The sequence below is a fragment of the Labeo rohita genome, chromosome 14 (assembly GCF_022985175.1).
Source record: "Labeo rohita strain BAU-BD-2019 chromosome 14, IGBB_LRoh.1.0, whole genome shotgun sequence".
In the NCBI taxonomy this organism is placed as follows: domain Eukaryota; kingdom Metazoa; phylum Chordata; class Actinopteri; order Cypriniformes; family Cyprinidae; genus Labeo; species Labeo rohita.
This window is the reverse complement of record NC_066882.1, coordinates 9,703,282-9,717,182: the sequence shown is the minus strand read 5'-3', so window position 1 is coordinate 9,717,182 and position 13,901 is coordinate 9,703,282. Positions and strand designations below refer to the sequence as shown.

At 35.1% G+C, this 13,901-nt stretch overlaps 2 protein-coding genes across 2 annotated transcripts; one reads left to right on the top strand and one right to left on the bottom strand.

Annotated features, from left to right (window-relative positions):
• Nucleotides 1–2,277: 2,277 nt before the first annotated feature.
• urp1 (urotensin-related peptide 1) lies at nt 2,278–3,383 on the top strand. Its single transcript, XM_051128472.1, has 4 exons — nt 2,278–2,477; nt 2,884–2,985; nt 3,108–3,148; nt 3,267–3,383. Exons 1-4 carry the CDS (start codon nt 2,375–2,377, stop codon nt 3,381–3,383), a joined length of 363 nt encoding a protein of 120 aa, XP_050984429.1. The 5' UTR covers nt 2,278–2,374.
• A 1,268-nt stretch (nt 3,384–4,651) lies between these two features.
• Nucleotides 4,652–11,500, bottom strand: clic2 (chloride intracellular channel 2). The gene is made up of 6 exons (XM_051127266.1): nt 11,299–11,500; nt 8,445–8,554; nt 7,896–8,021; nt 7,306–7,406; nt 5,457–5,626; nt 4,652–5,359 (listed from the first exon to the last, which is right to left on the bottom strand). The coding sequence occupies exons 1-6, from the start codon at nt 11,350–11,352 to the stop codon at nt 5,201–5,203; spliced, it is 720 nt and encodes a 239-aa protein (XP_050983223.1). The 5' UTR covers nt 11,353–11,500; the 3' UTR covers nt 4,652–5,200.
• Between the last annotated feature and the right edge of the window lie 2,401 nt (nt 11,501–13,901).

The window sequence follows — 13,901 nt, the reverse complement described above, 5'->3', positions numbered from 1 at the left end:
AATCGATTCCTCGCTGTTGTTTTCGATTCTTTTTTGATTCTTTTTTTTTTTTTTTTTTTTTTTTTAGATTGGAGGAACCTAATTTCGCCATGGCTGTAGGATATGAATGTCTTAGAAAGTAAGCTTTTCATAATATGAAGCTTTGTTATTAAAATTCACCAGCCCTAGGAAAGACGGTAATTTGGCGGTAATTTGGCGGTAATTTTGGCGGTAATGCTCCTACGGAGTGAACGGCCATTCAGCAGAAGAAGAAGAAGAAGACGACTAATTTTGAAAAGTAAGTAAACAACTCACACAACTAGATATAACCACTTTGTTACGTCAAAATAAGACTCAAAATTACATGAAAACATAATCTGTGGGAGTTTTTAGTGAGTAATCAGCTTGGTGAAATTTTTAGTAAATCTCTGTGTCTGTGACCAATATTTACCAAGCTTTTACCAAGAATTCTAAAATATTTAGACATTAACTAATAAAAAGAATAAATTCGAAAATAAAATATATTGTTTAAATTGTTACTGCCTTGAGTTATTTCTTTGGAATAAATGTAAAATCTTTAAAAGCTTGAAGAAAGCGGTATCTGGTCCTTAAACCTAAACAGGCCCAGAGTAATCGAACAAGAGTGAAATTTAATAAAGTAAGCTACTGTTCATGTTTGGGGTCAGTTATTTATTTTTTAATAAATGCTGTTGTTTTAAATTAGGATTTTGAGCTTTCTATTTATCAGAGAATTCTAAAAAAAAACATATTTCCACAAAACATTAAAAAGCAGCACAGCTGTTTTCCAATAGATAATAATATGACATTTCTTGAGCACCAAGTCAGCATATTATATATAATGATTTCTGAAGGATTTCTGAAGAATCATGTGACACTGACACTGAGTAATGGCTGCTGAAAATTCAAATTGAAAACAGTTTAAATAATAATACTTTAGAGTTGTGCTGTTTTTACTGTATTTTTGATCAAATAAATGCTACCTTGGTGAACAATGGGAAAAAAAAATCGTACAACCCTAAACTTTTGAAAAATAATACCGTTATTGACTTTTTTTTTTACATTATAACACAACTAATGAGCATACCAACCATTCACTAATATGTGACCCTGGACCACAAAACCAGTCTTAAGTTGCTGGGGTATATTTGTAGCAATAGCCAAAAAACATTGTAAGGGGCAAAATTACTGATTTTTCTTTTATGCCAAAAATTATTAGGAAATTAAGTAAAGATCATGTTCCATGAAGATATTTTGCAAAATTCCTACTGTAAATATATCAAAACCTAATTTCTGATTAGTAATATGCATTATTAAGAACGTCATTTGGACAACTTTAAAGGTGATTTTCTCAATATTTCGATTTTTTTGCACCCTCAGATTTCATATGTTCAAATAGCTGTATCTCGGCCAAATATTGCTCTATCCTAACAAACCATACATCAATGGAAAGCTTATTTATCTGCGTATATATCATGTATAAATCTCAATTTTGAAAAATTGACCCTTATGACTGGTTTTGTGGTCTGTGTCATATATATAAGATTTCAGTTAACTAAATTTAGTTTGAGGAAACATTGTGATCAAAATCTTGGCAAATGTAGCTTTTCTCCTAAGTACACCCAGAATTTATGTTCTTGTTGTTTTGTTTCTTTCTGTTTTTGGACACAATGTTTCATCAGAGATGTTAGAAGATGAGAGATGCTAGTTCAATACTTTCACCTGCAATTTCGGGAAAAGCAGAGACGACACAATCCATCACCGTGCTACGCTGTTTGTTCATTTGCCACCAAACCTTTGTGTTGTATTATATACCCTTCACTTTGATAAATACAGCAAAAGAGAAACCAATAGCACTGTCCCAGGACACACGTCATCAGGTGCGTAAGAAGGCGTCTTGAGTAGTCGTGGATTGCTTTGCATGTGTAACCAGCACTGAATATGACAGCATCTAATTTTAAATGTCACTGAGAACAAAACTGCCCAAAAATATACAAATTCAAATGCACCGATTAATTTAACACCTGGGACTAAACAAAGAAACATCAGACTAAATTTAGATCAAAAATAATTTGTAAAATATGTCACCCAGCATAAGACATAAAGAATCTGAGGCAGAGCAGTGATGGGAAGTGAAGAGCAAACATTTGTTAGGGCTCTCTGTGCAAGCAGAGATAGGCTCTGTCTGAATTGACAGCACAACCTTAATTGTATCTATGACGAGGGAACCATCACATCAAAACCATTAACACTGGGATGGGGTGACACGAGCGGTATTGATCCCTTCAGGATAGATGGTCTCGGAAGATATAAAACTGAAGATCCTGGCCGGGGTGAGAGTACTGAAGTCTGAAGTCACCCGCTTCAACCTCTCAACATGTTGTCACTGGCACTGCTCTACATTTTGGCTGTGGTTTGCTCTGCGCGGAGAGCTCATGCTTTGCCTCTTTATTCAGACACGGCACTACCACAGCAGGAAGGTAAGGCTATCAGTGTGCTCTTAATAAGTTAGCAAGCTTGTGATTTTTGTGAAGGCCAAAGATCAGAAATGTGTAATAGACGTTTGGCAGATTGCTGAGTGCTCAATATTCCTTCTGCTTTCAATGTAAATGTTAAAGAGGAAGTGGTGAATGGAGTAAGGGTTAGATATGAAAGACCCATGAGCTTGATCAGTGATAGCTTAACATGTTTTTGGTCAAAAATTTTCAAAGAACGTAAATAAAACAAAGATTATTGGAATTTCTATCAACATGCTCTTTCTTTGTGAAATTGACTAGCGATTTCTGAGTGAAAATTGTTTCACCGCAAACTTTTTTCAGTGATAATTTTAAAATGTAATGACATGAGGTTTGCACTTTATAATTTCATAGCTTTTTTCTGTCTCAGAACTGATTCAGAAACTGGTGGCGGAGGTTGAGGACAGACAGAATAATGATTTAACAGAGCAAAGGGACATCAAAACTGTGCTCCCTGACTTGCTCCAAAGAGGTGAGACTGGGACCCTTGGGTGCTTATTATTACATAACATTTATTATGTACTTAGAATGGATATGATTCTTAAAATTTTCTCCAGCCTAATCATGTTTTTCTGCCTTCAACTTTCTTTCTAGGTGCAAAAGAGACTTTGCAACAAGAGAAAATAAATAACATGGTATGTATACATGACTTTTCTTTCTTTCTTTCTTTCTTGCTTTTTTCTTTCTATCTCTCTTTCTTTCTTTCACGTAATTAATAGAGTGAGAATAAATGAGTATGTTCTGTGTCCTTAGGTTGATGATTTAAAAGCAGTCGTCTTGAAACTCGCAGCAGCTGATAACCTGCGTTCTCAAGGCTATTTACGATCCGAGCAAAGCTTGCCCAAAAACAATAAGAGGGTAAGCAATTAAAGAATCTAAGCAGAGGTACTCATATGAAGTGCAAATAAATAAAAATATTAAATTGTAAACAAGTACATTACCAGTCAAAGTTTTTGAACAGTGAGATTTTTAAAGTTTTTAAAAGTTTATTCTGCTCACCAAGCCTGTATTTATTTGAGCCAAAGTACAGCAAAACAGTAAAATTTTGAAATATTTTAACTGTTTAAAATAACCGTTTTCTAACTAAATATAATTTAAAATGTAATTTATTCCTGTGATTTTAAAGCTGAATTTTCAGCATCATTACTCCAGTCACATGATCCTTCAGAAATCATTCTAATATTCTGATTTGCTGCTCAAAAATTTTAATTATTATACCTTTTTACAGGTTTCTTTGATGAATAGAAAGTTCAGAAGAATAGCATTTATCTGAAATATAAATCTTTTATAACGTTATATATATCTTTATCATCACTTTTGATTAAAAGTCCTTGCTAAGCAAAAGTATTAATTTCTATAATTTCATTCCCTCAAAAAACTTTTGAATGGTTACAAAAGCTTTTTATTTCAGATAAATGTTGATCTTTGGATTTTTCTATTCATCAAAGAATCCTGAAAAAAATGTTCTCAACTGCTTTAAATATTGATAATAGTAATAATAAGTTTCTTGAACAGAAAATCAGCATATTTGAATGAATTCTGAAGGATCATGTGACACTGAAGACTGGAGTAATTTTAGCTTTGATCAAAGGAATAAATTACATTTTTAAAATGGATTCAAATAGAAAACGGTTATTTTAAATAGAAAAACATTTACAGTTTTTGCTGTATTTTGGATAAAATAAATGCAGGATTGGTGAGCAGAAGAGATTTAGTCAGATACAAGATGTTCAAGACAAGACAATGGCTTTATACTATGATGTATTACTAAATCAAAGTTTTGTCCTTTCTTTTACAGCCTGTTTTTGGAAATATTGTGTTACAAACTAGGAATTAATCCGATGGAAGGAAGACCAGCCTAATATACCTTATGTACAAACACCTAAAATGTATTCTTTTTGTTTGTATGCCCCATCCAGTTGCCATTTGACATTGTGAATATTGTTTTATATATATAGTAGTCTAAGAGGAATATAAATGTATTTTTTATCATAAATGAAAACAGACCTAGAACAGTAACTGTAAAATAGATAGTCTGGGTAAAACAGATCAGTGTAAGATTTGTGTGCGTTTTAAATCCATTTTTCATCAAAGCTCTGGATGAGGGTTCACATAAAAAGAGAAAAGCAAACTTGTGATGTGTATGATATTAGTTTTATTTTTAAGTAAAAAATGAAAGAAAGCTGTTTAATCTCTTTCTTAAACAATCTCAACATTACAATAACCCTTAATACAAAACAACCATTACTGCTGCATGACTCAATGACTCCAGTACTGTACATGATTCAACAAAACTTTTTCTCTAGTGTTTAAAAAACACAGCTTTTTTAGGTATACATTACATATAACCGAATGCGCCCTAATGAATGTAAAATACATATATACACAAGTATGCACAAAAAACATTACATATGCTACGCAAGCACAACTCTGTTTACTGTTGTTCTCAAGATCATTTGCAAAAGATCCTATAACCTCTAAACCTACTAGTATAAAGCCTCGTTGACAGTAGCAGTCACTCAGACCTCTTAGACAATGAAAGTACATTAGCAAACTGCATGTGGTGTGTTTTTGTCTTTGCTGTATAAGATTTCCTCACATGTGAACTACAACTATGGAGATGGCTATAAACTTAAGAACTTTTATTTACACTATTTAAACATTTTATCACTTCATTCATCTGAAGTTCAGTTTCTTTTGACCACACTCAGATAGGCTTTCTCAATTTCAATGTCGGCTGGACAGGTCTGGCTGAACTCTTCTCTCTCATATGCACTCTGCAGGTAACGCCACACTCCAGTGAACTGAGGAGGAATCTCAAAATTACAGTACTTTTTGGCAGCAACCTACAAAAACAAAAAAACAGAATGAATGCATTCATAAATATTTGTTTAAACTGAAATAACTTTATTAAATCACAGGCCTGTGTGTGTGTAGTATCACCTTGATGACATGCAGCTTTGGTAACAAATTGCAGTCTGCCAGTGTCAAGCGACTGCCATCAAGAAACTTTCTTTTGGATACGCTGACATTTTGTTCCAGCTCATCTTGAAGCGGAGTGTTCAGATAGTCATCCAGGCGCTTAAACTCCCTCAATAAGGCTTTTTCGTGGACTGAGGAATCAAATAATAGAGAGAGAAAAAATTTAAGATTAATAAAGCCTAATTGTGATGCTACATGAGCTTAGATACTTAATGATGTTAATTTAGTTTTGTTCCATTATAATAATATAAATTAATCTGTAGCTAAATATTTTCTAAATATCATCTGGATTTGCTTTACTGATACAAACAGTGAAAATCTTCATAAAACTGTTTATTATAGATCACTCAATGTCTGTGCTGGGCACATCCAGTCAGTCAGCATTAAAGGATTAGTTCACTTTCAGAACAAAAATTTACAGATAATTTACTCACCCCTCGTCATCTAAGATGTTCGTGTCTTTCTGTCTTAAGCCATAAAGAAATTATGTTTTTTAAAGAAAACATGTCAGGAATTTTCTCTATATAGTGGACTTCAGTGGTGCCTGCATGTCTGAACATCCAAAATGCAGTTTAAATGCAGATTCAAAGGGCTCTAAATGATCCCAGCCAAGGAAGAAGGGTCTTATCTAGCGAAACAATTTGTTATTTTCTAAAAACAATTACAATTTCTAGACTTTTTAGTTACAAATGCTTTTCTTGTCTAGCTCTGTGATGCGCATGCGTACTCTGTGCGCTCCGGTTCAAGACCGTTAGGCAGGGATGCCAGGTTTTCACAACAAAACGCATTCTAAAATATGTGTTTTTGGCAGATTTCCCTGGTAAAATTTGAATTTCAGGAAATAAATATCATGTTATTGGGGTCGCTTAAACCTGTGGACATGAAAAACAACCTGCAGCAACTTCAAAATCAACTTCAACTTCAGAATCGTCTTACATCGCCTTTTTTGTAAGGCCGTTTGACCCTCTTTGCATGTTAACCTTAGAAAAGACGAGCATCTGAGGTTAAAAAAAGTATATAAATTGTATATAACCTATTGTTTCGCTAGTTATGACCCTTCTTCCTCGGCTGGGATCATTTAGAGCCCTTTGAAGCTGCATTTAAACTACATTTTTGGAAGTTCAAACTCACAGCCACCATAGAAATCCACTATAAGGAGATAATCTCTAAAATGTTTTAGAGATTTCTTCATGACTGGAGAAAGAAAGACATGAACATCTTGGATGACAAGGGGGTGAGTAAATTATCTGTACATTTATGTTCTGGAAGTGAACTAATCCTTTAATGGTGTGGATTTCCAATTACTCTTTTGCAGACTTTATTAGTAATTGAACCATTCATTCATGGAACCGATTCTTTTCAATAAGCTGATTCATCTAGAATTGAGAGGCGATTGTTATTTTGAACAAGTCATTGAATCATTCACTGAACTGATTTGTTCAAAATACTGAATCGTGCAGCGGGAAGGATGCACTTCAGAAACGCTGGAGTTGCTACGTTTCTGCTGTCGCAATGTTTGAAGCTTTGGAGCTTGACTAAAGTGTAAGTTTCTCGATATTATCTTTTTATGTAATGACCTCTTGTGTAAAAACAAAATCACACATAGTGCTTTTTCTGTGCTGTCAAATTAGGCCTTAGAAATGTCACCAAAAGATTTCGCAACGTTATTCTCCGCGTTGACCAACAAGCTGTTTGGTGTGATTTGTGGCGGAAAAAGTAGTTTTAGACAGTTGTTATGGCCATGTTAATCATTAAGGAAAAACATATAGTTTTTCACTTTATGTGTGTTTTGGCTGTGAAGGAAACTTACAAGCATTGTTTGGACTGTTCTTGATGAAGGCAGAGAACTTGGCAAAAATGTCAGCACCAACATCAAAAGACTCTTTGTAGCGGGGGCTGAGATGAGGATAGCTGATAGGATAAGAAAAAAAAAAAAAATTTATTGCCAGCCTTCACACACCCAAAAGATAGACATCCAACAACACTTTCATAATAATGCTGACATTTAAGTAAAAAGATCAAAATGGAGTAAACAGATCAAAACCTCTGTAACATTTTAAATGTCTTTTGAGCAATTTAATGTCTTGCTTGCTTAATAAAAGTGTTAATTTCATTCTTTCAAACAAAAACCAAAATATGATATTGGCCAGTGGTGAAATTATATATTTGGAACCATCAAGATCAGATTATAAAGTCAGCAATAATTATTTTGAAGTGCTGGGTGATTAGTCTTTGATGTTTTTGATTTATGACACCAATGTCAGTGTGTCAAATATTACTTAAATAAGTGCAGCCATGTGATTTATGACAGCATAATATCTCTTTATGAAATGTTTTTGTCAAAGTGAAGCTAATATGTTTGATATTGGCATTACAGGAGCTAACAGACATGCACAATACCGGGGAGGGGCGAGGGTGGTCTCCAGGAACTCTTCGATCTTAATGAAGTCGGTCTTCAGTGTGCCATTGTACAGGAGGAAAGGAGGGTTGGTACCCGGAGCTAAGTCTTTTAGCTCTTCTGGCTTCCTAAAACAACACAGGGTGGAGCAAAGCAGAGGGAGTGTAAAGCACAGGGTGTGGACATGGTCAATATGAAGTCATTTATTGAATACAGAGAGTCTTTGAATCAGACCTAAAATGATTAATGCTGCTTTAAAACAATATTAAACACTCAAAGCACACGGATGTGGGAGTGTCCAGCTGGAAAATGGCTGAAAGCTCCATTTGCTAATTGCTTTAGAAGATTAGGATGGGAATTGTGCAATGGGAAAGTTCACACTGCCTGGATCATGTTTTTGTAGTACTTTTACCGCCCACACTGTTATCAAATTCAAACCATTGCTGTTAGCCACCAAATTCCTCAGATTTCTGTTTGTCTATTGATTTCCATTGCATTAGATAGCCTTATCATCATGTTTCAGAGATGTGAATGCTTAATTTAACACTCACTTCCTCATGTCAACAGTGGTTACTGTGAACCTGACTCCTTTCAGCCAAAGAACCATGAAGAGCCTCTGGCAGAAGGGACAGTTGCCCACATTCTCCCCATCATGACCGGCCTTGAAATTAAAAAAAGAGAGATGTTCAAGGTCAGTATCACATATGCACAGACTAGACACTAGGTCACATACATGTAGACAGAGAAACACACACTGTAGATGTTTGTTTACTGCACTGTTTTTTATGTATGAGATCCCAGAGACCCTGTATACATAAAAATATTAATAACCCAAATATTAAATTTCCCTTTCTATTTTTTATATGATTTTTGGATGTAGATCAAAAACAATACGTTCTCATTTACTAACCCTTGTGTAATTTCAAACCTTTAAGACTTTCTGTCTTCTGTAAAACATAAAAAAGATGTTTGTGTACAAGAAAAATGTACCAGGGTCAATAAACTTAAAGTTAATGGGATTCAGTGTTGTTTCAGCATTCTCCGTCTTCTGGAATGACATTTTTACATTTTTGTAAAAATTGAACTATCCCTTTAAACAGAACCCAATAGAGGAAGATATTACTTGAAGATTAACCAATCATAATGTCATATATATATATATATATATATATATATATATATATATATTAAAAAAAGTTTGTCAAAGTATCAACCTGACATTTAAATGACTATGTTTACATGAACAAATGGGTCATTGCAAACATTGGCATTAGACACAGAACAAAGGGTACAAAGTCAAAGTCAAGACAATTTCCATACATTCTTTAGAGTACAGTATCACACTCAACCTCAGTGGTATGTATACACAATCTATTTATCCCAATACTTGAAACATTTGTCCAAATTAAATCTAACAGTAAATGTACGTCTCTCCATATAATAGATTTTGTTTACAATTCCCAACCACTTGTCTCTTGTTGGAGGGTCAGCCTGAGACCATTTACGTGTTATGGCTTTTCGACTGCTTGCACATATTTTGTTTTTGAAAGACGTTCTTTTAATCACCCAGGCTGCATTTATTTGATAAAAATAAGGTAAAAACCGTAATATTGTGATGCAACTGCAATTACTGTATTTACTTTAGTCTTTAGTGTCACATGATCCTTCAGAAATCATTCTGATATGCTGATTTGGTGCTCAAGAAAGTTTAAAATAACAGCATTTAACATTATAAATGCCTTTACTATCACTTTTAATCAGTTAAATGTATCTTCTCTGAATAGAAGTATTCATTTCTTTCATTGTTTTAACCCCAAACTTATGTAAGTGGTTTGTTTTCTCCATAACTTTCCATTTCTTTAGTTGCAGGTTTTTTCCACATGTGTGCACATGCCTTGCATGCATTTGCATGACAGAAAAACAGGTATGTTAAACCATTTTATAATCCTGTAAATACACTGAGAAAAACAGAAAAAGTACTGGGAGAAATCATCCATTATTAATTTTATGGACATGTCCTTTAACGCTAAAAACAATGTAGTCATTCAGAACATGGGTGTAACACCCATATTGAAAAATCAATACAGAAATGTCCTTCGTTACTAGCACAGTACATTGGGTCACACTGATTTTTTTCTAATATAGCGCAAGAAAACAGCATTTGCGTTTACGTGATGTTTCACGCTACTGCTTTTTAAATAAATAATTTTCTTAAGTGTATGTAAACATAGTATGTAAGATATTTAAGCAGCATTGGGGTCTCTGAGACCCCCAGCAGTTTGTTATTATTGATGGATGGGTTTTATTTTTAACTAAAGGTGACCCTCCCTTCAAAAAGAATAGGACATAAATAGCCCATGTATAGTATTGTGTGGGTGTGGGTGGACAATTCAGGATCTTGATCCAAATAGAGGAAAAGCGGGAATTGTCTAGAAGAGGGAGATAACAGATCTGAACAATGCTTTTATCGCCCATGATGTACATCTTTTCAAAAAGAACACAAACAGCTGAATTATAAATAGCTTCTGAGATAATTGGTGACCATCCACAAAGCTTTGTTGGTCTCTGGAATCTAAATATCACAGCTCATCCATATCAAACTCATTTAGTTCATGACCTGTAGCTAAAGCGCGGTAATGGGATCTACTGTATAGGAAACGTAAGCATGTTTATGGGTGTGACGACACGGAGCCAAGAGCTGTCAGGGTTTCAGTGTGTGTGTGTTGATAAGATGACCTCAGTTCTGTCTGTATGTCTGTTTTGATAAAGAGCAGCGTAAGAGCGAACTGTTATGTATCAGCCATTCTACCCAGTCTTCAGTAGTGCATGCGTTAACTGAGTTAACTGTGACGCCCATATCGATCTCCGATTCATGGTGGCTAAATGAAAACATTTCCTAACAAAAAGCTAGACAGAGTGTAAATCTACCATAAATCCACATTTGCCAAGTAGTTTAAAAAGTACCAAACCCTTTTTTCAGTCTATAAGAGTGTGAAGTACGTCCGCCCCCCCCCCATTACACTGATATACTAGGTTGACAATAAGTGGTAAGCTGTACATAAACTATGTTATTAACTATAACAGTTAAATCAAAAGTTAGTGTTTTTTCAGTGAGTTTTAACAGGACTATTTCAACAATAAGGATTACATAATAGTGGACCTAACACAGTTAACACGTGCTCTGTTGACACGTCCCCACCTCAATAGTCAGATTAGTGGATTATTTAAATGGTTGATCAAGTTATTATTATTAATAATAAGTTATATTAATTGTTAATATATATTTTTATATATATTATATATATATATTTTTTATTACATGTATGTAGTAATTATATTTAACATAATTTGAATTTGAATATGATTCTAATTTGGAATAACAGTAACAAAAGTTAAATAACTGACCTTAATGAAGAGCTCGATTCGTGGTTCTTTATCTGAGTCTTGTCTGAGTGCCATTTTTTTCAGCAGGAAAAAAGTTTTAGTCAGTCCAGACCTCCGTAAAAAGTATTCCACAAATCAACCAGAGAGTTTAAGACCCCTAAAAGATTTGTAAGCAGCTGTAATGTGTGAAAGTTAGTCAGACTCTTACTGTCTGCTTTCTCCCTCAGGCAACAGACTTTAAAAGTCAGGAGGGAGGGAAGCTAGAGAGGATGGGCGTGACCCCAACTATATAACTCCGCTGCCAGAATGTGACAGAGAGCTTAAAAATAGGTTTTCGTTTTATCCAGCAAGCACTTACACTCAGGAGAAACGTCACAGTGTTATCTCAGACGTAAAGCAGGGGCTACATTCCATTCACGTAGACTATTAACACTTCACACAGGCGTGTGTTTCTGCTGAAACTGACCACTTACTAACATTCCTCCCTCCCATATGTTCGATCACAGTGTGCTTCTTTCAACTCTGTAATGTAGGGGCTGTGTTACTATAAATCAGTTGATCCACTTTTACTTTTCCTTTAAAGAAAGCATATAATTGCTTTCACATGTCAGACCACAGAGCAATGCCTCTTTCTCTCTTCTGTGTTCAAAAGATTCAGTTCATTAGTGATTCTGACTCATATAATTCTTTCATACCTCTTTGGGAATTTTTTAAAAGTTTTATCAGTTCCCTGGTAAAAACAACCCATTTTCACTTTTGATATTAGTTGAAACAGGGCAGAAAGTGTGGCGTCTGTTTTTTCAACCGAAAATGTGAGCTAAATCCCTTGGGAAACTTTCGGGATGTCCTCCGATTCATAGATAAAACAAATATTTAACAAATATTTATTTAATATTTAAAAACGTTGAAAAGTTTTCTGTGGTACACTCTTAAAAAATAAAGGTGCTTCACGATGCCATAGAAGAACCTTTTTTGTTTAAATGGTTCCATAAAGAACCTTTAACATCTGAAGAACCTTTCTGTTTCCGAAAGGTTCTTTGTGGCGAAAGAAGGTTCTTCCGATTATAAAAAGGGAAGAAAGAGATGGTTCTTTAAAGAACCTTTGACTGAATTGTTCTTTGTGGACCAAAAACGGTTCTTCTATGGCATTGCTTTGAAGAACCTTTTAAAGCATCTTTATTTTTGAGAGTGTTGTAGGGTGTGTGGTAGGATTAGTCTATAGTAAGTATAGTTTAAATAAAACAACAGAAGTCTATTGCTAAGAAGCACAGTTGTGTTAATGTCTAAACGAGGGTGTGGTTATGTGATCATTCTCAAGGGATTGGTTCTTTTTGAACAAATAGGTTGTTCCCCTCATTCCCTGTGCAGTCCTCCTGAGTCACAGACGCGGGTTTGAGTCAAGAGGAAACAATTCTGTCATCTTATGGCTTCCCCTCATACTAAAATGGAAACACTCTCAAAATAACTTACACCATAAATTCATCTGCCGTACCAACTTAGACCTTTAAATTCATCCTGTACAGAAATGTTATATAAAACAGAAATTATATTGACAATGTCATTCTTTAAAACAACAACAACAACTTTTTTCAACATTTTTTTCAACATCCTAAACTTATAGGCAAGAGTTTCATTTCCTTATTCAGCACACAGATGTTGTATTTATTGCATCAGTTTGGGGAATTCACACTATTACTACCGTAAAAAGCAGAAACTTCACTACAATATAAAAAAGAAACTTGAAAGTAAGGAGAAGCTTTGTTCTTTCCTCACAAAGACTTTTAAAAGTGGTTGTAGACCACTTTAAAGGAATAGTTCTTCAAAAAATCTCTTCGAAACCTACACTAATCAGGCAAAACATTATGACCATTGACAGGTGAAGGGAATAACACTGATTATCTCTTCATCATGGTACCTGTTAATGGGTGGGATATAGTAGGCAGCAAATGAACATTTTGTCCTCAAAGTTGATGTGTTAGAAACAGGGAAAATGGGCAAGTGTAAGGATTTGAGCAAGTTTGACAAAGGCTAAATTGTGATGGATAGACAACTAGGTCAGAGCATCTTTAAAAGTGCAGCTCTTGTGGAGTGTTCCCAGTCTTAAGTGGTTGGTATCTTTCAAAAATGGTCCAAGGAAGTAATGGCGGTGAACCGGTGACAGGGTCACTGATGCACATAGGGACTGAAGGCTCGCCCGTGTGGTCCGATCAAGAAGTTAATGCTGGGTCTAATGAAAAGGTCAGAATACACTGCCTCACAGTTTGTTGTGAATGTGGCTGCATAGCTGCAGACCAGTCAGGTTGCCCAAGCTGGCCCCTGTCCACCGGCAAAAGCACCAAAAGTGGACATCAGAACTGGATCACGGAGCAATGGAAGAACGTGGCCTGGTCTGATGAATCACCTTTTCTTTTATATCACGTGGATGGCTGGGAACATAGGGAACATATGGAACCAGGATGCACTATGGGATGAAGCCAAGTCGGCTGAGGCAATGTGATGCTTTGGGGAATGTTCTGCTCGAAAACTTTGGATTCCACAGCACACTTTCAGAGGTCTAGTGGAGTCCATGCCTCAACGGGTCAGGGTTGTTTTGGCAGCAAAAAGGGGAACAACACAATATAAGT

Coding starts and splice junctions, on each gene's coding strand:
- urp1 (XM_051128472.1), top strand. CDS start 2,375: ATGTTGTCACTGGCACTGCTCTACATTTTGGCTGTGGTTTGCTCTGCG. Junction 2,986..3,107: donor CCCTGACTTGCTCCAAAGAG/GTGAGACTGGGA, acceptor CTTTCTTTCTAG/GTGCAAAAGAGACTTTGCAA. Junction 3,149..3,266: donor AAGAGAAAATAAATAACATG/GTATGTATACAT, acceptor CTGTGTCCTTAG/GTTGATGATTTAAAAGCAGT.
- clic2 (XM_051127266.1), bottom strand. CDS start 11,352: ATGGCACTCAGACAAGACTCAGATAAAGAACCACGAATCGAGCTCTTC. Junction 8,555..11,298: donor GAATCGAGCTCTTCATTAAG/GTCAGTTATTTA, acceptor TTTAATTTCAAG/GCCGGTCATGATGGGGAGAA. Junction 5,360..5,456: donor CAAAGCTGCATGTCATCAAG/GTGATACTACAC, acceptor TTGTTTTTGTAG/GTTGCTGCCAAAAAGTACTG.